Below are 23,555 nucleotides of genomic sequence, written 5' to 3' on the forward strand. Positions count from 1 at the left end.
CTGAAGTGTTTTCTCTCTGTGGATTAAAGAAGTTCTTTGCTTCCCATTTTCCTATTATATGAAGTGCCAGTTATGATAATCCCTTATTTCTGAAAAAGCTGCAATGACACTCACAAATCATGCCACATCATGAAATTGCAAATCCTGAAATTCTTTATTTAAAGCCTTAAGAATCACGTGTTGTTGTGTTGCCAAATCCTTCATTCATCACTTTGTGCACAGCTGTGTGCTTGTTGTGCATGTTGTGATACGCAGCTGTGAATTCTGACCGACCTGCTGTAAAGAAGATACCAGGTGATTTTTAAGTCTCTATCCTGGAGGTTTCTATCGAAGAGAAACACAAAGCAAAGCAGCTGTTTAAATGTTTATTGTATATATCTACAATTTGAAGCTGCATCGTCTGTATGAAAGCAGATACGCCAACCATGTCATCCATCAGTTTGCACATGGAGTCCAAGAGACACGATCTTGATATTTGTCAGATGTTTTATTTGAAAATGATTAAATAGGGTTGAAACTATCACGTCCACAGTAGGATTTCAAAAGATTTCATATAATAAAACAGCTCATAGGTGAGAAACCCCCTGATTTAAAACCCCCGAGATACTAAAATCTTTACTTCTCCCAGTTAGTCCATAAATACACAAGCAATAAACAAAGACATGGTTCAATATGTACAAAATGTTTTCCTGCAGTGTGAATGATAGAAGAACATTAGAAAGAGGAACTCTAACAATAAAACCACAAATATACATTTTACAAAACCCCATGATATTTACACTGACAGCACTTTAACTTAAGCTTCAGAAAATCCCCACACATGTTCACGCAAGTACCATTTGTCAGGATCAGTTCCTTCATCCAGGACACATGACAGAGTCTGGATGGAGGCACTTTCACTTTGTTTGGCTTTATCTCAGACTGAGGACACTAACGTGGACACATTTAACAGAACCATCTAAAATCACAGCAAATACACTGGCACTAAAACTTGGTGTTTGGGTGATGCATCGGCTGAGAACTTCACATTTACCGACTGGTGGTTGCACAAAACTCCCCTCCCACCACACGCTGACTTTTCTGTGCCTGAAAGCAAATCTTTAATTCCTCACGAATCTGGAAACACTATAAACCATCACACAATACAGAACACAAAACGGGGCTCACATTTAATTAGGTTTAGTAAATTAAATCATGAGGCGTTCGTACATTTGAGCGTCAGAAAAGATGCTGAACTCATTTCTGCTTTGAGAAGTTCAACATGTTGACCAATCAAGTGCTCCTGCTGAGTTTCTTAGAAGGCTACGGTTTAAATGTGGTGTTGGACAACAAGGGCCCTACTTTCTGTCACAGCACCTGAGCAGAACTGAACCTGCTGACCTTTAGTGCAGTAAATCCAGAACTTGAGCTCTTATTCTTTGCCCAGTCAGCGTTTTCTCTAGTTGTGTGGCAGCAGGACGTCGAGGCAGGAAAAAGGCAGGATGGACAGACAGTCTGTGCGGACGGCGACTTGCATATTGTCAAATAAAATTCGGCTCTTGTCGCCGCCGACGCTGCCCAGGTTCTTCTTCAGCTCAGCGAGTCTCTGGAGGATCAGCCGGTACTCGCGACCTCTCAGCAGGCCTCTGAAGGTCAGGACGGCAACCAGGTGCTTCCTGCTACAAGAGGAAAATCCACATCATTACTCCAAACTAGTTCACCTGAACATGCACTTCTGCTGATTACTGGGAACCTAAAGAGCATTTCCTCAATGTCATGGCAGCAATGAGTTCAAGAAATAAAAAGTTAATTTGTGACTGATTAGAGAAGGTGCGTCTGTCTGAACCTCAGGAGTCCACCAGGACTAAAAGTGCTGGTCTCCACACATAAAACCCTGAGAACCATCCAGATCAAACCCAAACTATACTTCCAGGGATCATTTCTTTAGTCTCTGACTTGAGAAAGCAGAGGGGCGAGGAGGACATGTCTGAGGGGAGATTGGAATGGTACTGAGAGGTGTGGGTTTCTGTACAGACTGTATTGAGGATGTGTAAGTTTTTTGTAATAAACTTTTTCAAAGCTCTGACTTGAGAAAGCAGAGGGGCGAGGAGGACATGTCTGAGGGGAGGTTGGAATGGTACTGAGAGGTGTGGGTTTCTGTACAGACTGTATTGAGGATGTGTAAGTTTTTTGTAATAAACTTTTTCAAAGCTCTGACTTGAGAAATGTGTTTCTAAAGTGTTTGGTCTCGCTGCCCACGATGAAGAGTGAAGATGTTTCCTTCAGAGCAGGAAACTGGTGGAAAGACTTTGGTTCTTCTCCACTGTTGAAGACTGGTCAGTGTTTCTGACTGAGACACTGGAGAAGAAAACATGTTCTGAGTGGAGCTTTTTTGTTTGGTTAAAAGAAACAGTTTGAGTGTTTATCATCTGTTGAGTTTCTTTTTAAAGCAGAAGTTCTTTCAGGTAAGTTCACCTGCTGGTGTCACCAGCTACAAACTGACTCTTCCGGTGAAAACCAGTGAGCAGCTGCTCTGGAGTCAGTGTGTTGATACAGAAACAGCAAACATCAACCAGAAAACCTGGTTTGAACAAAACATCCATGAGTGTAAGAGCCAGTTTTCTAAACCTCTGTCTGGTTCATTGTTGGACAACTCTGGAAACTTTGAAAGTTCACATCAGGTTTCAAGTCTCTGGTCACAGGTCAGTGAAAGTAAAAACATGGAACTACAAAGTTAAACACTTAAAGACCTGTTCTTTTTATTCTTTAGTAAAAAAAAGCTCCACTCAGAACATGTTTCCTTCTCCAGTGTCTCAGTCAGAAACACTGACCAGTCTTCAACAGTGGAGAAGAACCAAAGTTTTTCCACCAGTTTCCTGCTCTGAAGGAAACATCTTCACTCTTCATCGTGGGCAGCGAGACCAAACTCTTTAGAAACACATTTCTCAAGTCAGAGACGGAAGAAACAATCCCTAAAGTATAGTCCTGGTTTTAGACCAGTTTGCATCTGGGTTTTGTATCTAGGGACAAGCTCTTTTACTCATGGTCAGCCCTTGTGGGCCACAAAGACAAACCTCTAATGAATAACAGCATAAGAACCTGTCAGTGGTGACGCTGTGACAGCAGCAGGTGTGTCTGAACCTCAGGAGTCCACCAGAACTAAAAGTGCTGGTCTCTGCACATAAAACCTTGAGAACCATCCAGATCAAACCAAGACTATACTTTCAGGGATTGTTTCTTTAGTCTCTGACTTGAGAAATGTGTTTCTACAGAGTTTGGTCTTGCTGAAGAGCACGTGCGTTGGAGGTTTTTCAAGGTCTCAGGGGCTGTGCGGTGTAAGGAGCACTGAGACACTGGCGGAAGAAGGCGTTCTGCAGGAGAGGACAGAGACTGAGCGACACGAGAGCAGAGTGATGGAGGACCAAGGAAGTATTCCTAGAGCAGGGATTAGATGGACCCTGCAATTCGTGTGGAGAAGAGACGAGGAGGGTTTGCTGCCGAGGGATTTGTTTTCCAGGGTGATCCTGGAGGAGAGACTCAAGGTGATAGCGGAGAACGTCCTATGGGTGCAGACGAACCAGAGGGCGAGGGCATATGAAGTGACTTGGAGGACTGCGGAGAGCTACGGGGCGGCCTTAGAAGAGGTGGAACGGAGCATAGGACGGGGGGAGTTGAGGGACTGGAAGATACTGAACTTAGATAAGCCCAACTTCCGGGTGGTGACAGTGCAGACTTTTAACCCGTTTGTGACTGATCAGCAAATAGCCAGCTTTCTGGAGGAGTACGTAGAAGTGGTGTCAGGTGCGAGGCACATGACGGACTCCAGAACCTACTGGACGGGGAGGAGGCAATACCAGGTGTTGCTGCGGAGGGAGAACGGGAGTCCGGACGGATGGGCGCACCCCCCGGCCATCTTCAGTCTGGGCGCCGATAGAGGGTACCTGTACTACGCGGGACAGCCGGACTTTTGCAAGAGGTGCCGCAGGCATGGGCATCTGGAGACCTCTTGTGTCTTCGCGGGATGCCCTCTGTGCGGGGAGGACGGGCACGAGATGAGAGATTGCCACGTGCGCAGAACCTGCCATGGCTGCGGGGAGCCGGGTCATCTCTACAGGGAGTGCGGGAGTCGGAGGCCGATGTTTGCAGAAGTGGTGGCGGGGATACAGAAGATAGATATGGGGGGGCGACGGGAGGAGAAGAGGTGGAAAAGTGGAGCAGCGGCGGACGAGGAGGAGAAGAAGACGGGGACGGCAGCGGGACAAAAAGGGGACGCGGGGAAAACTGCGGGGGGGGGGCAGAGGGGAACGAATTCAGGTGGAGGAGGGTCAGAGCCCCGGGTGGAATCCGAGGTGGATAGCGGGAGCTCCAGGGGAGAAAGAGGGGAAGGGAAGAAGAAAAAGAAAAAACGGAGGAGGACTGACATGCGAGAAGGGGCGCAAAAGGGGGAAGGAGGGGAAAAAGGGGGGGGGGGCACTTGGGGAGAGCAAGGGGGAGGGGACGGGGATGTGGTAAGGGAAGAGGAGGGGGGAGGGAGTGTGGAGTGGGGAAGGGAGCTTCAGTGAGAGTTTGGATTTGGCGGTGCAGTTGGGTTTGGGAGAGGACTTGGTGCTCTCGGGGGGGCAGGGGACGGGCTTGGGGGGAGGGGGAGGGGGTGGGGGCTTGGAATGGGCAGAGCAGATGGTGGAGGAGGAGGGGCGGGGAGGGCTGTAGGGGGTTGGTATCACAAGGAGAATGGGGGAGCACTGGGTGGGCACATTCAATGTAAGGGGGTTGAGGGGTAAGAGGAAGAGGGAGGGGGTATTTGAGTTTTTGGGCGATTGCGGGTGCCTCATATATTTCCTACAGGAAGTGCACTTAAAGGATGATAGAGATGTGGACAGGTTCACGAGGGAATGGACGAAAGGGGCTTCTGTTTGGGGTGTAGGATCGGTGCAGGCAACGGGGGTGGGAATACTGTTTGGGGATAAAGGGGTGGAGATTAAGAGGGTGTGCCAGATTGAACAGGGGAGAGCGATAGGGGTGGACGTAGACGTTTGGGGACTTAAGTTATGGGTAATTGCGGTACACGGGCCGCAGAACAGGGGTGAAAGGGGGAAACTAATCAGCGCATTGCTGCCACATTTCGCGACAGATAGGGACATAATATTCGGGGGGGATTTTAATTGGGACAAGGGCAAGGGGGGAGGGGGAGGTGGTTTCAAGGAACTGGTGGAGGAAGATGACGAGAAACTGGTGGAGGAAGTTCTGGGGGTGCAACTTTGCGGGTGCGGTGTGGGCAGGGGTGGACAAGCTGGTGCGTAAGGTGACGCCAGGGATAAGGGTGACGTGGGGCATGGTGGAGAAAGGTGAGGGGTTGGAAAGGGAGGAGAAACGTACAGGGTGGGTGCTGTGGTACTGCATCAGTGTGGTCAAGGTGAGGTGGGGATATCACGGGGGCGAGGGAGAGGTGGAAGGGGGGTATGGCATTACTGCGGGGAGCAGAGGGGTGAGGGGGAGATGGTTGAGGGAAGGTTGGGAGGGCACTGAGGAGAGTGGTTTATGTACCGACTGTATTGTGGATGTGTAAGTTGTGAAATAAACTTTTTCAAAGCTCTGACTTGAGAAATGTGTTTGTAAAGAGTTTGGTCTCGCTGCCCACGATGAAGAGTGAAGATGTTTCCTTCAGAGCAGGAAACTGGTGGAAAGACTTTGGTTCTTCTCCACTGTTGAAGACTGGAGGAGGAAACATGTTCTGAGTGGAGCTTTTTTTTATTGTTGAACTAGGTGATGAGTTTTTTCAAAAACCAGAATTAGAGGTTTCGCTGGTTTTAACTGTTTATTATATGATTAACGTGCCTCATGAGTTTCAGTCTAAACGATAATGTAAGTGGTGAAGTCTTACTGTTGAAATCATGGGAGTGAAACTCATGGACATCAGTTTATGTTTATGTTTTACCACTGCATCATATTGTTAAGTTGCTTCTTTAACTAACCAACTTTCCTGCACGGCTGCAGTTTGATCTGTTTGATTTCAGAGACCTTGAGCTTATTTTGCTTGAACATGTTTGAGCTCTGTGTCAAAACCTAATTCTGTTTGATCAGTGCTCTGTGTTTCTTTGGTCAGTCATTTACTAAGACTGTCCATTTCCTAATTCTCCTGGCCATGGTATTTTGTGTTGAGTTCAACTTGTTCTCCTTCCACAGGCACGAAGGGGAAGCTTTAAAAGTTTTTAAAATAGAAATTAAAATCAGGATGTTGGTTAAATGTCTTCACTTTGGATTTTGCTTGTGGTTTTTTTTTGCATGTAGCTCAACCAAATCACATTGCAGCACTGTAGTAACCCCCATGTATGTTTCCCTTCAACAAAGCTGCTGCAGTCTGTGAAATCCCCTCTCTGTGACCTTGGTGACCCTGAGGCACATGGCACAATAACTGCTGGATCAAAACCAACATCCCAAGGCCTCTTATGTTTACATCCACCTTTTCCTGCCTAATTACTTTCCCAGTGACTCACATCTGGTTGAAGATAGATATGTCTTGGATTTAATTAGTTTTACTCCCACAGAATGAAGGAAAAGCTTAGTACCTAAAATCTGGGTAATGCTCCACTAAAGGTTCAAGATGGTCCTTTATGTCTCTCTTGTTTTTCTGTCCAATGATGTCGCTGAGCTCGTCTCCTACTGGGTAGAGCCACTCGTGAGTCGACTTCTACGAGAGAAAAAAATGAGTTTGAATACATTATGAATTCTCTCGACAGATATGAGCTTTGGTTTTTCACAGAGACAATGTTATTGATCTGATGTTATTGCAGAGTAGGTGTTGTATGTGGCTGTATTTACAAGACACAAGCATTTGGCTGATGTGAGATGCATATATTCATTTAGATTATTAGAAAGTTTTACCTTGGAGAGAAGAACAACGGTGTAAATAATGAAAACCATTTGTCAGTGACACTCTCTGACACGCTACTGAACTAAAATGTACCAAAAAACGTCCTTAAAATACAACTTCAAGAAAGAATCCGACCAATTTTTAGCATAAAGAGTTATGTTCCGTTATGAGTTACTGACGTGGTTAGGGAGACTACATGTTTCTTGAGTTGCATTATAAGAAATGTGTGATTCAGCATTGACCCAAACCAGCAGGTAAAAGCCACAATATCTTGGTGACTGATGAATGAATATTGAACCTTATCTTGTGACGTGACACCACATGACCTAAATACCTTTAAACAGGGGAGGGAGGAGTGGTTGCAGATCAACAAAATAAAAAAACAAACAAACAAAAAAACCCACTAAAGGTCCTGTAATAAAAATCAGAATACAGACATTTTATAAGCAAAATAAAAGTTTTTATTCCTACTGTATGTGACTGATACAGGACATTATTAGATTATAAATACTGATGCTATCACTGTTCTACTGTTTGAGCTGGTTTTAGTAGTTCACTTGTCCCCACACTGGGACTCTCTTCCATCCAAAGGGTCATTAGGTAAATCTGAGGAGTTGTGAAATGATTTACGGGAGATGAGGGAAGAAAATATGTGTATTTTTGGACTTTTCCTCCGACTTTTCTTCTCTTCTATGTGAAAAATATGATACTTTGAGCTCTTTGGTGTGGAAACAATTACTTATATGAAATATTTAAAGGGGAAATGTCTCTATGGGGAAACAACTCATAAACATCCTAACTGGACAGTGAATGAAGAATGTGTCACAATATTCATGATATTTCATGTGCAGGCTAAACAAACAAGATGTGCGATGAAGAGCTAATTACCATGTTCTCAAACAGTTCCCCCAGTTTACCCCACTGCTGATGGATCTTGGCCGCTGCCTTCTCGTGTTTCCGGTTCCTGCAGGAGTAGCTGTTGGTCATCAGCTGGCCGATGTATTCCTTTACCACATAGTAGTGCAGTCGGTTCGCAGACTCCTGTCAGTGGGAAACACACACACACACACACACACACACACACACACAAAGAAAGTGAAGTGGCAGAACAACAGGAGTCATCTGAGCTGACACCACCATTTCCACCTATTCACTCGTCCCACAGCTTTTTCTCACCTCACCATCCGCTCTCAAACAATGACAACAATTCCCTGAAATATAGACGAGACTAAAGTAAATAAATAGAGATTTCCTCTGCAGATCCCTAAAGTGATTACGGAGCATTATGAAAGCCCTTCGCTAAAAATAATTCGGGATTTGTCTAATTAGAGCAGGTCAAATGTTTAGCAGTCTCCTTTTCAACACTTTGGCAGGTCACCAGTCAGCAGGAGACACGGGAGGTTTTCTTGTGAAATGATCCAGTGGTGTCGGGAAAGTGTTGGAATCGGAACAACATGGTTTTGCTCGTCTCCCCCTCACCTGCACATGTGGAGGCCTCATCATGGCGTAGTGCTCGGAAAGCAGCTTTGTCCGACTGTAAAGCTGATCAAAGTCGCCATCGTTTATGAGCCACTTTCTCGTCATCATCCTCTGCAGGTACGGCTGGAAAGCAGCGAGACAGATGGTCCAAAGTGAGAAACGCCAAACATATTTTCTAAAAAATGTACCACACAATGTGTTTTCTAATCTGCTCTGCATAGATCTGGGAGAAATCCTGAGAGTTGTTTATTTAGACTAAGCCTGAAGTGACAGACTGGATTTTAATTCTCCATCAAGTAGCTTAAAGGTGAAAATATATAATTATACAATATAATTATGAATATATTTTTGCTTTCTCTCACAAGCTGAACTGTGTAAACCAACCATTCCACATTGATTGCTTTGGTATTTTCCTCCCATTAAAAATGGCAGCACCAGTTGCGACAGCAAAAACCTCAAAATCTTAGCGTTCGAATGACTGCGCCCTCTAGTGGCTATAGATAAAGTGACAATTTCTCATTGTTCTGAAGACCAATCGATTCATTGATCGATCACAAAAAAACAAAAGGAATAAAATCATTTAAATTAGCTGATATTTATATGTTCTTTGCAGCTGACCTGTTCTGGTCATGTGGCTAACATGGTCATGTGGTCATGTGATGCTCAGAATTACAGGTGGAAGCAGTTTGATGTGGCTAAAGCAACAAGTGGATGTAAAACTTGACTGAAACAGCTGTTTGCATCCTGTTTTCTGAAACGTGACCACTGTGTTTCCCTAATCTTAACCTTAAACACACAGTTTTACATCCAAAGCTCAATCAAACATTTACCATCAGTGTCAGCAGATCAGGACACACTCAAATAGGATACTGTTCCCAGTTTCAGTCTTATAGTTTGCACAACTCGCCTCTGATTAGGAATTTACTGCAGTGCCCTACATCTTGCATTGGATAAGCATCTAGTCATCGGCGTACTGTACCGCAACATCTTCTTTGAACTGGTCCTCCGGATCCTGCACAAGCCTGACAATCAGCCACTTCACCTCTTTCCTGAAACCTTCCACCTCATTGGGACAGACATCCTGGTACTCATCCATGTGCTGCCTGCAGGGACAAAAACACTTTGCTCAGGAATTTCCCTTTTATGTTATTTATAATTTATTTCCACTGCATTTTCCTGACAGCTGGAGTCACCAGTAACATTACACATTCAAAGCAGTGGCTAAGTTTTTTAAATCTGATATTGAAGCAATGATTTCCATCCACTAGTGTTGAGACATATTTCAGTCTGGGAACTGTTTTTCCGAGACACTCCACAGTATCCCAGTTTCCTCAGATAAATCAAGACCTCCGGGTGAATTCTTTCACACACACTCTTTTGAGACAACTCTGTCAGACACACAAACTGATGTACGCATTGAGACGACTACAGATGAGCTGAGGCTTTGTGCATTAACACTGGAAGAAGAAAGGCCTGATTATTTAGGCTTCAAAAGAGCTTCACACAGGAAGCGAATGGGCTGTGACTTTTCCTGAAGCTCAAACTAAAACATAATAAATGCAGTGAAATGTTTCATAAGAGAAACCTACTTGTTTTAACTTTCTAATCTCTAATCATTTCCATATATTTGTCATCAGTAAGACATTTGTCTTTTTCCAGCCTACATATACTTTGTACATTTTATGCACCTGTTAATAAAATTATGCTTATACTGACTATTCAAAACACTTATATTCATGTTTTTGAATAGAAAGTATGATGTTTCTGTAAACTTCAGATTTTAAAGCTAAGTTAACAATATGACCCAGCACAACCCTGTGTTTCTATTGGAGAGGTTCTAAAGTCACAGAGCATCAAATATAGAACGGAGAGGTTTGTTCTGCAGCCATTAATGATGACTGTTCCAGCCTGAATCGTGCCACATACCACAGGTTCTTTTGTGCCTGGAGTGTTTCCAGAGGTTCAGCAGGCATGTGTGCTCACTTTCACTTTCACTTGCACCCCCACACTTCTCACTTATAGCCCCGATTTCTCAGAAATCACGTGAGGCGCTTGCTCGCCCAAGCTGTGCTTTCCCTCCATTAAATACAAACTCTCTAACAAGACCAGGCTGGTGAGTGAAAGTAATTTGGCCCTCTTCACTTGTGGATGTTGGCACGAACGCTGGGACTCTCCCAGCAAAGGCTAAAAGCCCAGCAGACAAACGATCAGTGCTGTTTGTTTTCTGCATCAGATTCTGACCTAGAAACAAGACTAGATGTCATTAAGCTAAAGAGATAGCTGGAGTATTTGAGTTTCAACAGGGAGGATCAATAAAACACTGTTGTTGGCAGCTTTTAAAATAAAAGCACAAGCATGTTAGATGTAGAGCATGAAAGTTAATTATGAACCTGAAAACTCCAGGTCCCATTATGAGCTGTTTCTGGAAATTTCAACCATCTCCCCATCTTCCTCGGCATAACAAAATCACTGTTCTGGAAACACACAGAAAATCCATTCTGGGGGGGGGCAAAAACTAGTATTCTATTTTAAATCCGATTTCTTGATTGGGATCATCATTAAATCCTGTCAAACAGTTAAAGGCCACACATGTGCGCTCCCTGACATAAATATTTATTTTGGAGGCAGGTGGCAGGTTGCCAGGTTTGTGGTTTCAGCAGAGGCAGTTAGTGTGTCGCAGAGTCTAATGGGTAATTTCAGGAAGTCACGTGACTTACTGTAAAGCAGTGAAGCTGTTGATGTAGGTGATGTTATACAGCGTCCAAAGAGGCTGAGGCCTGAGAGCACTGCAGTGATTCCTGAACTCCATCTCAAATCTGCAGAAGCAAGAAGAGGCTTCGGTTAGAGGAGGGACTAAATAGCTGCTCTATTGATAGAACTGATGCCATAAAATATAAAGTGATGAAAAAGAATACAATGAAAATGAAAAAGGAAAGCGGCTGCATTTGATCAAGATATAGCACCAAACATGGCCAAAAGTATATATCACGTTGTTGGGTTTGTTTTTCATGGCCTGGTCCCATTAGTTCTAACAATATATTGCTGCAGTCTAGTATGTTACTTTAGACAATAGCATTTCTGTTTCAACGTGATCTCATGCACAAACTCAGTCCAATAAGGAAATGATTTTGAAAAGATTAAGGGCTCTGCAGTGAGTAGAACAAAAACACTCTTCAATATTACTTCCTGTCTGATTCAGAAATGTTCACCCAAAAACACCCTTAATGGGGTGAATTAAGAAGAGTAAGATTCATTTTTGGGCTCCACTGTTTTGAAGTGGGTTCATAAGATAGAAGATATGAAAAATGTTAAGCAGTTTTATTCATCTGTGTACTGTTATCTGTCCACATACTTTTGGCCTTGTGTTGTGCATGAGCAAATATTTAGTAATTAGTATTTCAGTGAGTGGTGACATCTGTGATATGATTATACATCCATAAATCTGTCTGACTGACTGTCAGGAAATGTTTATTCTAGTGCCCAATACTGTTTTGTCAGTTTTATTATTACCTGGTGATTTGTGTTGTTTTACAGATAGTGTTTGTTTTTTTTGTTAAATCGGGAATGTGTTTATGTTTCCTCTTTCCTGTTGTTTTCTGCTGCAAAGATAAAAACTCTCCCGAAAAAAGCCACATCTGGCCTTTCTATTTTTAAGCCTTAGGCTGAAGCAGGGGAAGGCGAGCACAAGACTTTCAGATGATTTCTGACTATAAAACTGCGGGGTGGGGTTGCAAAGAAAGAGTAGTGTTCATAATTCAGACAGGGGAAATACTGTTTGTGGCTGCCTGGTTCTTCGGTGTTGCTGGGTCCCCCTAACGCTTCTCCCTTCCTCTTTTACTTCTTCACTGAGACTACTGAATAAGTTTGGCTTTCATTTTGCAACAATAAGGGAAAAGAACCTAAAAATTTTGGAGATGAAGTTGGAGATAAACATGTGTAGCCTGTTATTATTTCAATGACTGTGTACAAGAAGCCACAACGCTGGAAAATATGTGTCAGTGGGAAAACATTCAGTAAAATAAATGTTTATATCTTTGTGATGCTCTCTGGGTTCAGTCACAAAAACCATCTGCAGAAGATATTTTCAAAGAATAAATCTTGTACACATGTAAACATTTTACTCTGAAGTTCATTTCAAGGCTATAAAGAAAAGTATAAAAAACTGGAAAATGCTGGAGATGTAAACATACAGCAGATATGTTTATGGGAAGACAAACCTCTTGGGAAACTGTTTCAGTTCCTCGAGGCAGGAAGAGATCACTCTCTTTTCCAGCTGAGCGTCGATTTTCTGAGAGTTCCTCACTATTCCCTTCACATTCTGCAGACAAAACACAGTGAGAGTGAAACACTGGACTAAACCTGCAGCTCTCTGCTGCCTCCACATGGACGTGTGCTGAATCTGTGTCATTTAGACTTTACCTGTAAAATGATTTAACACAAACAGTAACAATCACAGAAATAAACAATAAGTGAATAAATGACAGCACCAGTATTAGCAATTAAATTAGAAAATGTTAAATGTTTAATTTAAACGATATATAATAATCATTTAATTATTAAATTATTAAATGTTTAAATATATAAATAAATGTTGGTCAGAATTTATCATTGTATATGTTCAAATATTTTGAGCAATTAAAACTAAGCTGAACAAGTACATTTCTTTCTGTGCTTCATGTGCTCATCCTATTTTATTATGAAATGTTGTACCGTCCAAATGTCCATGTGAAGTGGGGAGTCGAGGAAGTCCTCCTCCTTTGTTGGAGTCTCGCTGTTCTTCCAAACACTGTCATATTCAAGCTCAGTGACTTTGTCCAGCGAATACCTCAGGTCCTCCTGCAGAAGCAAACACAGAGAGAAGCACATGTCAAGTGAACGTTTGTTAAAGGTTGTAAAATAACAACTCACTTCACTCTTCACTGTCCACTACCTGCTCAGCACCAAGCACCAGAGCTGATGAGTGTGGTGATACTGTTCAGTACCTAAAGATGTTACTGAGATATAGAAAAAGTCCAATATATCAGCTTAAAAGGTAAATACATGTTTCTTCTGCCCCCGAGTGGCCAAATTATTACTTAATGCAGGTTTAATGTTTAGTATGAAGCTGTAGGTGGCGCTTAACACTTTCACCTCCCAGAAAAAAGGTTCTGGGTTTGAAACCCATCAGGGGCCTTTCTGTGTGGAGTCTGCATGTTCTCCCTGTGCTTGTGTGGGTTTTCTCCAGGTACTCTGGTTTCCTCCCACAGTCCAAAAACATGTATGTCAGGTTGATTGGTGACTCTAAATTGCCCATAGGAGTGAGTGTGAGTGTGTGAGGTTGTTTGTCTCTATGTGGCCCTGTGATGGACTGGGGACCTGTCCAGGGTGGACCCCTGCCTTTCACCCAAAGAGAGCTGGGATAGGCTCCAGCAGATCCCTGGGACCCTGGTTAGGAATAAGGGGGTATAGATGATGGATGGATGGTATGAATGTGAGTGTTTCTCTATGTGTCAGCACTGTGATAGGCTGCTGATCTGTCCAAGGTGGACCTGCCTCTCAACCATTGCATTCTGGGATTGGCTCCAGCCCACTATGACCTTGGTTGTGCCAGGATAAGCAGTAGATAACAGGTATTTGGATAAAGCTGTTTAGCACTGAACCTGCACAGACTGGGAAATATCTTTTGTGGCATCAATGTGAAGCAGAGCGTTACTGGAAAACACAAGATGTATGTAGTTGATTTCACATTGAACAAATTGTATGTGTGCTCTCTATCTTAACTTAAGATTGTATCTAAAACCCAGTCACATGCCTCTGGTCTGTCATATCTGATCCTCCACTGGAGATAACTATCGTCTCAACAACAAGATGAAATGGGCACCATCTAATCTATATAGACCATCTTGGTGTGACTCACGCTCACTCTACAGCAGTATTTCTCTTTCAGCTGCTTCAGGAAGTCTTCGTCCAGCTGCAGGGCAGTGTTTTCATTCTTCATGAGTGGCTCCAGAGAGGGGCTTCCCATGATTTTCTCACTGTTGGGTGAAATATGATAATTTTACAAGTATTCATGGCACTGTGGGCGCTAAGGACTGGGAGGGACATGTCACATCATGCCAGGGGGAGAATTCAGACTTCAGACTTTAGCAGATATCTGGGATGTTGTTGAAGACAACAAACAAACAAACAAGAACTTTACTTAATGATTTTCAACAGAAAAAAAGAAAATATATATGAAAGATGCCTATTTCTGGTTATAGCGGATAAAGCACAACACTATCATCACATAGCCTGGTAAAAATAGATGCATCATTTATTTAAATTAACTTAAAGTTAGAAAAAAATCTAATTAATAACACCCAGAATTTAGTGCCTACAATAATGACTAAGTTCATTTTAGCAGGATATTTATGAAGAGGAAAATCAGTGACATATTCTATGATAAGAATTTTTTAGGCTGCTTTTTTGCTTAAACTGTGAGAGATGTGGACGTGGCCTGATTATGTTTTTCCACTTGGCCTCAGGGGAGTGTTATGATTCTTTTTTTATCAGATCATCTGTTTATTTTTGGGCCCCCCAAATGTTGTTTTGAGCACAGTTTTTTTGGTTTCTGACCTTGTTCAACAACTATATGTTGCTGTTGCACTGCTGCCTGTTCTTAGCTGCCTGTTCAGAGCTTGTTCTGGTGCTGTGGATGTATAGAATAAACATCTCTGTCGAGACCATCTGTGAACACACTGTTATGTGGACATTCCACGTGTGTGTGTGATCTTTCCTGCAGGTTTGAGCTTATAACCATTGCTCCTTCCTACTTTCTGGTAACATAATCCCTAGTAAGTCTCCTAGGGTGTTGGACTCTACAAACTGAAAAGAGGAGAGTAGTAGGAGTAGCAATAACCAGAACACAGTGAGACACCCTGTGTGTTAGTTAGGACACAACAGTGCAGTCGTTCCTTATTGCCTGATTTAAAAGCAGATATAATATATGTACTAAATTTTAAGAATGTAATGATTGGTTTCATGTTGATATTATTTAATTTTGATAAAACTGTCATCTACATAATCTAATCTATGCTGACACTGCCTAAGAGAGACAAACATCATCCTGGATGGGTGTTAGTTAGATCCTTCTATCAGTGGGACAGAAAATCCATTTAATCCACTGACCTGTTGTATTTATTGATGATCCAGTCCAGCAGATGGTACAGATCCTTCAGCTCCGTCACCTCCTCCTTCAGACTCTTCAGGTGTTGTCCCACAACTCTGTGATAACTCTTCACGTAAGTGCTGAAGATGTTGAAGCTAGGTGGGTAGGACGAGCGCAGCACTCTCTTCACATTCTGCAAGTCCTCCAGGATGGCCTTACCCAGCAGACCCAGGTGAACCGCCAGCCAGGATGAGTTCTGCTGCCTCTGCTCCAGGGGAACACTCTCCACCTTCCCCTGCACCGCCTCACCCACCGCCTCCTTCCAGGACTCCATCCAGCTTCCCCCTAGGGCCCCAGGTTCCTCAGCTCTTTTCTCCTCCTCCTGGATGATGCGGGCCACAGTGAGCAGCAGTTCCTTGTTTCTGGAGGGAAGGGAGTTGGAGTCGCGCACTAGAGCCTTGAGCTTGTTCCTCAAGTTTCCGTAGAGGAGGCTGAGGTCTTTTTCCTTCTTGGTCAGCTCCATGGGTGAGTTGTCGCCACAGCGCTCCTGCTCCTGCTGGAACTCCTGCCGCAGGGCCAGCAGGTTCAGGTGAGCGTCTTCCAGCAAATCCTTCTCTATCAGGTTGTTGATCTGCATCACTGAGAACAAGCAGAGAAAATGGGGAATGATTTAATAAGTGTACCAAGATATCTCTAAGTGTACCAGCAGTATACAACTTTATAATATATAGTTGAAGTCTCCAAAAGTTACACAGGATAAATATATCAATACATTTTACATTAACTCCACATTAACTTAGTATTCAAAAGAGGAAGAACTCTTCTAATTGCTGACTAACACTTGATCAAAAACTAATTTTGAGACCTGATTTGTCAGTGAAAGGAGACAAACTGTATTTATACCAGGAATAAGATCCCAATCATTAGCTGCTTCTGTTGCCAAAACAGTGGAGGATAAAGACATAACAGCTGAATGTACAGACAGGTGTCTGAGAACATTTTTGTAGGCAGCTACAAATGTCTGCAAACACACACATGCGTGATTCAAACTGAAGAACAAATCAAAGAACAAATCAAATTATTTAACGCTGCTTCTTAGAGGGAAATCAGGAAAGGATTAAAGTTTCTTTTAATGGTCATTTTGTGTCTATTTGTGGTCATTTGATTGACTTTACAACAGATTTACAGTCACAAGCAAAATGAGCCCAGGGGCCCGGGGTGTCTGGGGGCCTCCAGTGTGTGACTGGTAGGCCAGTTCAGTAATCCATTCATCAATCAGCAGATAAATACAATATAAAAACACAGGGCAAAGACTGTACCTGACAGCGGTGTGTGGGGTAATTCTGGCAGTGTGTATGTCTCCTCGACCTCCTCGTGCACCACCTCCTCCCATGTCTCCTCCAGTTTCTCCTCATTCTTCTCCTCTGATGAGACAGATTCGAGTGGAGGGTGTCTGGACTTAGTGCTGAATGGCAGGCTTCGACGAGAGGACACTCCTCGTTTTGTGGAGTCACCTGAACCGGGCATAGTGGGAGCCGAGGATGGAAAGTTCATATTACAGCAGAAATAATGTGTCCAAGCCAAAAGGGCACATTACTTTATATGCAGGAACCTTTTTGTAGTTCTATCATTGGAGGAAGTTCCCCTTTTTTTGTGTGTCCTTACTGCAGGAACTAAGAACTATAATACTTCTTAGAATGCTGTTTTCGGGGAATGTGTCCAGGCCAACAGGGCACAGTACTTTATGTCGGGAACTCAAAGACAAAATCCAATATACAAAGATTAGCCATTTCATAGCCAACACAGCAAAATCAGAGTTAAAGCCAAAGCCAAACCAACCAAGTCATAATTAATGTTAATATTTGAACGTTATCAATATTATTCATTTTACTTTGACCTGTCAAAACATCTGCTGTGGAAAACATCCATTTATATTCTGGCCAATGATTAGAATTGGCTTAAGTCATTTTTTTACCTGGTAACTGTGCTACTTTTACTCTAATTGACTGTAGATGCTTCAGGATTGTGAGTTTTTAATGCTACGTGGTAAAGCTAAACTTTGCTGTCAACAACATGAAAATGGCCACCTGATTAACTGGTGCTGAAAACAACTGACATTTATGAATATAAATCTCTCAACATTAACATGTATTCACTACCTAAAGTCCTGCCATGACCTTACATCTGTTTTCACAGTTGAATTCAAACCAGTTTAATTGAATGTTAGGCTAATGTGACCGTAATAGTACAAGAAAAACAGGCGTTACAGCAGTGGAAACTACCTGAGCTGGTGAAGAGGAGGAGACTAGTTATTTTGTCCATGTAGTAAATGTGGTGAAGGAAGAAAAAATTTTTTCAGTTTGTCAGTTTTAAAGAGGAGGAGTGACTGGACTGTTCAGGCAGAGAGAGGCAGCTGATAGCAGCAGAATAACACTTTTGTCTCTTTGTTAACTGCCTCTATAGTTCCTTGTTTCACAATCACATCTTTGCCACGTCAGTGGGAATCAACTAATATTGATTTCTCAATCAGTGTTAGTGCTGGAAACTGACGTGGACTCAGTTTCTTAAGGTGTATGTCTGTGGTCGTGTGCATGACCTAGCAGTGGTTTGTCCTTACTCTGACCTAGCACTAAACCTACCGAGGAATGCAAAGATTAAGTTATGATGAAACACACACTAGTCTGGTTCAGCTGCAGAATGCAAAGGTCACCAGCAGTGTTTTGAAACAGAGAGCAACCTGTCTTCATTTCTGCTGAGAGAGACAGTGATTTAAAGCAAACGGCAGATTTACAGTAAATGAAATGACCTGTGACTAAAACGCACTCCTGTGACCGTCCTGAATTCTGTAGAAATTTAAAAATGTTAAGAGTTTGCAGATAAAAACTGTGCAACGTGTGCTTGTCATGTACTGCCTCACACCACTGCTCTAAAAATAAAATACTCCCCCAAAGACAGTTTAAAAAAGAATTGTTGATAATGTTTCCTTCTTTTGTGCATTTTTCAACTTCTTTTAGAAAAGTTTGCATTGTGAATATCTCGTTTGTGTGAGTCTCTCTCTCTATAGGCAGCACAGAGATGGAGAAGCAGAAGTCAGGTTTTGTTTTTTACTAAAGTGTCTTCTTTCTCAAACAGAAAAACTTGCTTTCTTGCTCTTTCTGAACTATATTCCCACACATTTGCTCTTTGTGCCTACACATTCAGCATCACTACAGCTGAGTAGAACAAGTTCACACGTGTTTTCTGCTGTACTGTATCAGAGGGCTCTATCGACAATCAAGACGATCACCGATTTAAAGATAATAAAAGGAGGCAGGTTGAGGCAAGGTGAGTTTAAAGAAATCAGGAAATTCAACATGGAAAATTACAGAGATCTGACAAGACATTTTGTCTTGCTGTAGCTCATACTTCCAGTCAGAGGGTGAATACTTCTCACTTCACCATTCATGCTAAAAAGATAAATTTGTCTTTTAGGCCACACACACCACAAATCTTCCTTGTTTCCACTTCCTCTGACAGCTAACATTACCTGACTGCAAATTCTGTCTCAGTAAATATCATGATGGTACTCACTGGGTGACAGTACTGGTGGTGACGCCACATCGTTGCCATTTGCGTCTGCTTTAGGCTCCGTGGTTCCAGGTGAGAGCTGGATTTTCTTCATTGCATCTCGGAAGCTGTCTTTCAACGACTTCATCTTCTTTTTCACAGAGCTGTTGGTAGGTGTCTTGTTGCTCTTCAGAGACAATGTGTCCTCGTCTGTTTTTTCATTAGACTTATCAATTACTTCTGAAATCATCCCAAATATAAAATCCCGCTGTGAAGAAAAAACACAAAATAAAAGTTTAAAGCCAGAGGAGGAGATGTCAGCCTGCCCTCTGCTCAAAAAGGAAACAGCAGCTATTGTAGTCAGCAGGTGTGTTTACAGATAACATGACTACCTGCCAGTGCAGTTTGGTGAGAAATGAAAATGAATCTCAAAATAAATCTTTGGGGACAGTTCCCACAAGGGATAGAGGAACATGTCCCCCACACTTTTACAGTTTCTATTTTATTTTTTTACAAACTCTCTTGACACCCTGTCAGTCTCAAATAACCAAAATATAATTTCAAATATTTATGTCAAGTATATTCTGTGTGATGCATGAAATATTCAAACCACAGACTTTCTAACATGTAGCAAGAGCACGTATATATTTGTTATCTTTGGAATTTCCACCAGATTCGAAATAAAAGCGCTTCTGGCTATTACACCTGCCGTACTTGATATAGTGCCTGGTGGTATTTCTACATTCATATAAACATCACATGCGAACAAAAAGAAATTCGAGGTCACCTGCATATATAAAGGTTTCATCCAGTTGATTTTTTTTATCAAGTCATTAGTTTCATGTTTGTCAAGTCTGTCCAACGTAAGTGTGTGGGCGATCCGTTCAGCGAAAGTAAACAAGCAGTTCTTTACTTTCAGTATGTTCCAACACATCAGTTTACGCTACAACTTCCATTTAACTACACTGGGATCCATTAATTTAGCATCCAACAAAAGTCGATCATTTTTCTGACCCTATAAACAGAGGCGGGAAATAGTACCAAAGCATTTTCACAGGCGGAAATGAAAAAAATCAATAAAATAAGTCTTTTTGTTCAAAATAAACAACAAAAAAAAAACACAGTCTGCTGATGCAAATGCACAGGTCGCCACCTGAACTTTGAATATTTTACTGATGGTTTAGTAGGGTAGATTGTTTTACATGCGTCTCTTTAAACAGGAGAGTTGAAGCTTATAGGTGTTCTAGGTATATATTGACATATTAATACTTACATGGAAGAAAAAATGCTTCCATTTCTTGCATGGTTGCCATAAAAACATAACCTGACCCTATCCTGTACAGCAGTATACACCTACACTAAAGCCACACTAGTATTATTATTACTGGATGCAACAAAACATGTAAAAGTGAAAGTAAACATGTCTCTTTGAAATAAAGCAAACAACGAAGCCTATTGGTGTCTTTACCCAATATACTCAACATTAGAAGATATCAAATAAACCACACAATAGAACTGACATCAAATGAAGTTTTGAGAAATACTGAAACCTAATGACTCCAGAGAGTCCCTTAGTTTCCTTTGGAAACCTGTCAGATTACAGTAATGCCACATGATCTCACTATGAACCTAAATAATAGTGCTAAACCTACAGAGCACCGTCGTTTTACCAGACTATCACTGAGCAAAAATGATCACCATGTCTAAATCAAACCCCTGTCTATGCATCTCCCTATTGGGATACAAAGACAAAATATCTGACCAACCATACGAACTATTCACTAAAGATTTATAGAGAGAAAAGGTGTTGACTCACCTGCGTAGCTCAGGTAGAAAGTAGATCACCTTCCACTCTGCGCTCCAGTTTCACTTTCACAAGCCTATAAGGTAAACCAGCTGGGAAAGGAAAAAAATAGGGGAATTACAATAAGTCACGTGGTGACAAAGCAGGCAGATATAAGTGCAAAAAAATCTTTGTTTCTTAAGACAAGGACATGGCAAGGCTCAGCTTCCCTCCTCTGCTGTGAGCAGTGCTGGGATGAGTTAATGATTAGAAAGTTATAAAGCGAAGGACTGCAGCTCAGTCAGCAGGTAGAGAACTGAAACAATTATTTACAAGCTGTGTTCATGACGCAATTTGAGATTTTTTTTTTACACACCCGGATCAGTTTACAGGCAGATTGATCTTTTTCTTTATTTTGTTATCTATTATCTGGATTGAGGTGTTATGGTGTGTAACAATGCTGCATTTAAGAGCCTCTGTAAACTATTGTTTTGAGCTCCTAAAGTCACAGTTTAATCAGTATAACAATAAGGGGTGAAAGGAAAAGTTAAATGATTTACTAAATTTAAAGTTCATTTATCACTCATCACAGCTATGAACTGTTACGTTAATAAGCAAAAGCTGTGTCATGTCTGTGTCACAAACATGTAGGACAATCAACATCACAATAAAGAAGAGAGACTGCGAGACAATGTGTTCATGTCCCAGTGGTGCTGGTCTACTTTTATGTCCAAGGTTGTCCCAGACTGTCATGTTATCGATGTCCACTAGAGGCTGATATGTTCTACATTTGCTCCTGCCCCCAAGTTATTCTTGTTCCTCTGTGAAAACACAGTCCTCACCTTGGTTTTAATTGCAGGAGACATGAGTTAAATTCAGCTTTAAGTATGTGGACAGAAAGACTGACGTGTTTGCATCTGTTTAGATCTGTCATCTACTGCATGATACACAGAGAGGAGCTTAGCACTGAACATTTCTAGTCCAGATGAATTTCATCACAATAAACTGCTGTGTGTGTGTGAGAGAGAGAAAGAGGAGATAAATACATGTGTGTGTGTGTGTGTGTGACACGCAGTGAGCAGATTATAAATATACAAGAATAAAACTGTTTCTGATCTAATATGCAGTGTCAGCATGAATTTAATAGAAGTCATAACATGGTCTCATCCATCCAGCAATTCCTCGTCCTTTTATTTCTCCTATGGCCAATTCAGAGTCACCAGTACCTGGAGTAAACCCACGCAAGCACGGAGAGAACATGCAAACTCCACATAGAAAGGCCCCTGCTGGGTTTCAAACCAGAAACCTTCTTGCTGTGAGGCAACAGTGCTAACCACTAAGACTAAAACCCTATTTCTTGCTACCATATTTCCAATGCCACTTTTCAAGACAAATTATATAGCACATTTTATTATAGGTAAACTCAAGTGTCCTACATTAAGGTCAATAATACAACTAGTGGCAAGTGACAGGAATACATTGATCTTTACCAAACAAATGAATGCTGCCTTGGCATTAATTATTGTTATGTGGTCCTGACTACCTGTCTGTGTTCTCACCTGGTTCTTGCTGGTTCTCTCTTGCTGCTGACTCCAATTTGGTCTCTCTTCTAGTTTGTGCTTTCTGAAAAAATAAATAACGCTAGTAGGTAATTACAGGGAATGTTTGCTTTAGGACCGGTTATTATAAAAATGTTTACATGGCAAATGAATTAATTGAATATTGTTTTTAGTGTAACCCTAGAGCTAGTTAGCTAACGTTAGCAGCATTAGCCATGTTCTGATGCTGATGTAACTTGATGTAAGTTGGCCATTTGAAATGATGTTATATTTCTCTTTAGTGTAAACATAACATTTATTTGTCTCTCACTTGTTAACAAGGAATAATGTATAAAACTGCAGCGCTTTATAATGTAACGTTATGCTACTGCTATAAGTAAGCTAACATGCTAAGCTAAGAGCGCTAACATTAGCCGCTAAACTATCTAACTACGGCAGCTAACATTGTTTAACAAGATTCACACCATGAAATTATTGGACATAAGTCACAATAAAAACCAGTTTGATTTGACCTCACTTTGCTTGACAAAACATTTTATTAACCTTCAACTTTTTCATTTTAATATGAAAGTTACCGTTAACGTTACTGTCTTCTTCTTCGCCTTCATTTCTCGTCGTCGTCGTCGTCTTCTTCTTTGCTGCTTGGATCACGGCCTTATGAAGAGTGGTGGCTATTAAACCGATAATAAAGCCAGAATAAATCAATTTGAAGCTGTTTGCAAACTCTTATGTTAATTAATTGTTATTAGTCAGGCTGTGGCCTATTTCAGGGCTACTGTTTGTGTGTGCTAAGATAAAATATGACATGTTAGTTTGAATAAAATATGTTTATGATCACAGGTTTTCTTTAATTCTTGGACTCACTGTTAGAATCCTAGTTTCATGCACATACAAATGCCACCCATATTAATATGTAGTGTCACCTCGCACCCATGAGCAGCCCTGGAGTAAAAAGGGATCCTGATGCTGAAATGTGCTCATTTGAATACACTGACTGTGATAGCTGGCACGGCTGAAATCACACAGTCTAGTTATTTTGAGAAAATATTACATTCATCTGTGTGATAATTACAGCGTCCACATATGGAAATGAGATCCATTCATGTTTGTCAGCCGTCCGGTTCTCAGAGTGAACCACACAGCTCGGAGGATTTCTTTCTGTCCTTCACATAGTGACACCAGACAGGAAATCACTGGACGGAGCGGCAAGTC

General features: G+C 41.8%; 1 protein-coding gene, 1 non-coding gene and 2 pseudogenes across 2 annotated transcripts; 2 read left to right on the forward strand and 2 right to left on the reverse strand.

Annotated features, from left to right (window-relative positions):
* Window positions 1-468: 468 nt before the first annotated feature.
* exoc3l4 (exocyst complex component 3-like 4) lies at window positions 469-22,381 on the reverse strand. The gene is made up of 14 exons (XM_026310031.1): window positions 22,344-22,381; window positions 20,818-20,897; window positions 19,026-19,269; window positions 16,775-16,969; window positions 15,476-16,094; window positions 14,226-14,343; window positions 13,040-13,165; window positions 12,547-12,647; window positions 11,047-11,145; window positions 9,309-9,432; window positions 8,330-8,452; window positions 7,739-7,891; window positions 6,546-6,667; window positions 469-1,658 (listed from the first exon to the last, which is right to left on the reverse strand). Exons 3-14 carry the CDS (start codon window positions 19,249-19,251, stop codon window positions 1,439-1,441), a joined length of 2,226 nt encoding a protein of 741 aa, XP_026165816.1. The 5' UTR covers window positions 19,252-19,269; window positions 20,818-20,897; window positions 22,344-22,381; the 3' UTR covers window positions 469-1,438.
* Window positions 2,163-2,365, forward strand: LOC113132674 (uncharacterized; annotated as a pseudogene).
* Window positions 2,761-2,966, reverse strand: LOC113132662 (small nucleolar RNA U3). The gene has a single exon (XR_003295922.1). It is a non-coding gene; the product is annotated as a small nucleolar RNA U3 (small nucleolar RNA).
* On the forward strand, window positions 5,544-5,719 carry LOC113132679 (uncharacterized; annotated as a pseudogene).
* Window positions 22,382-23,555: the final 1,174 nt, after the last annotated feature.

Source organism: Mastacembelus armatus, chromosome 22 (genome assembly GCF_900324485.2).
Source record: "Mastacembelus armatus chromosome 22, fMasArm1.2, whole genome shotgun sequence".
Lineage (NCBI taxonomy): Eukaryota > Metazoa > Chordata > Actinopteri > Synbranchiformes > Mastacembelidae > Mastacembelus > Mastacembelus armatus.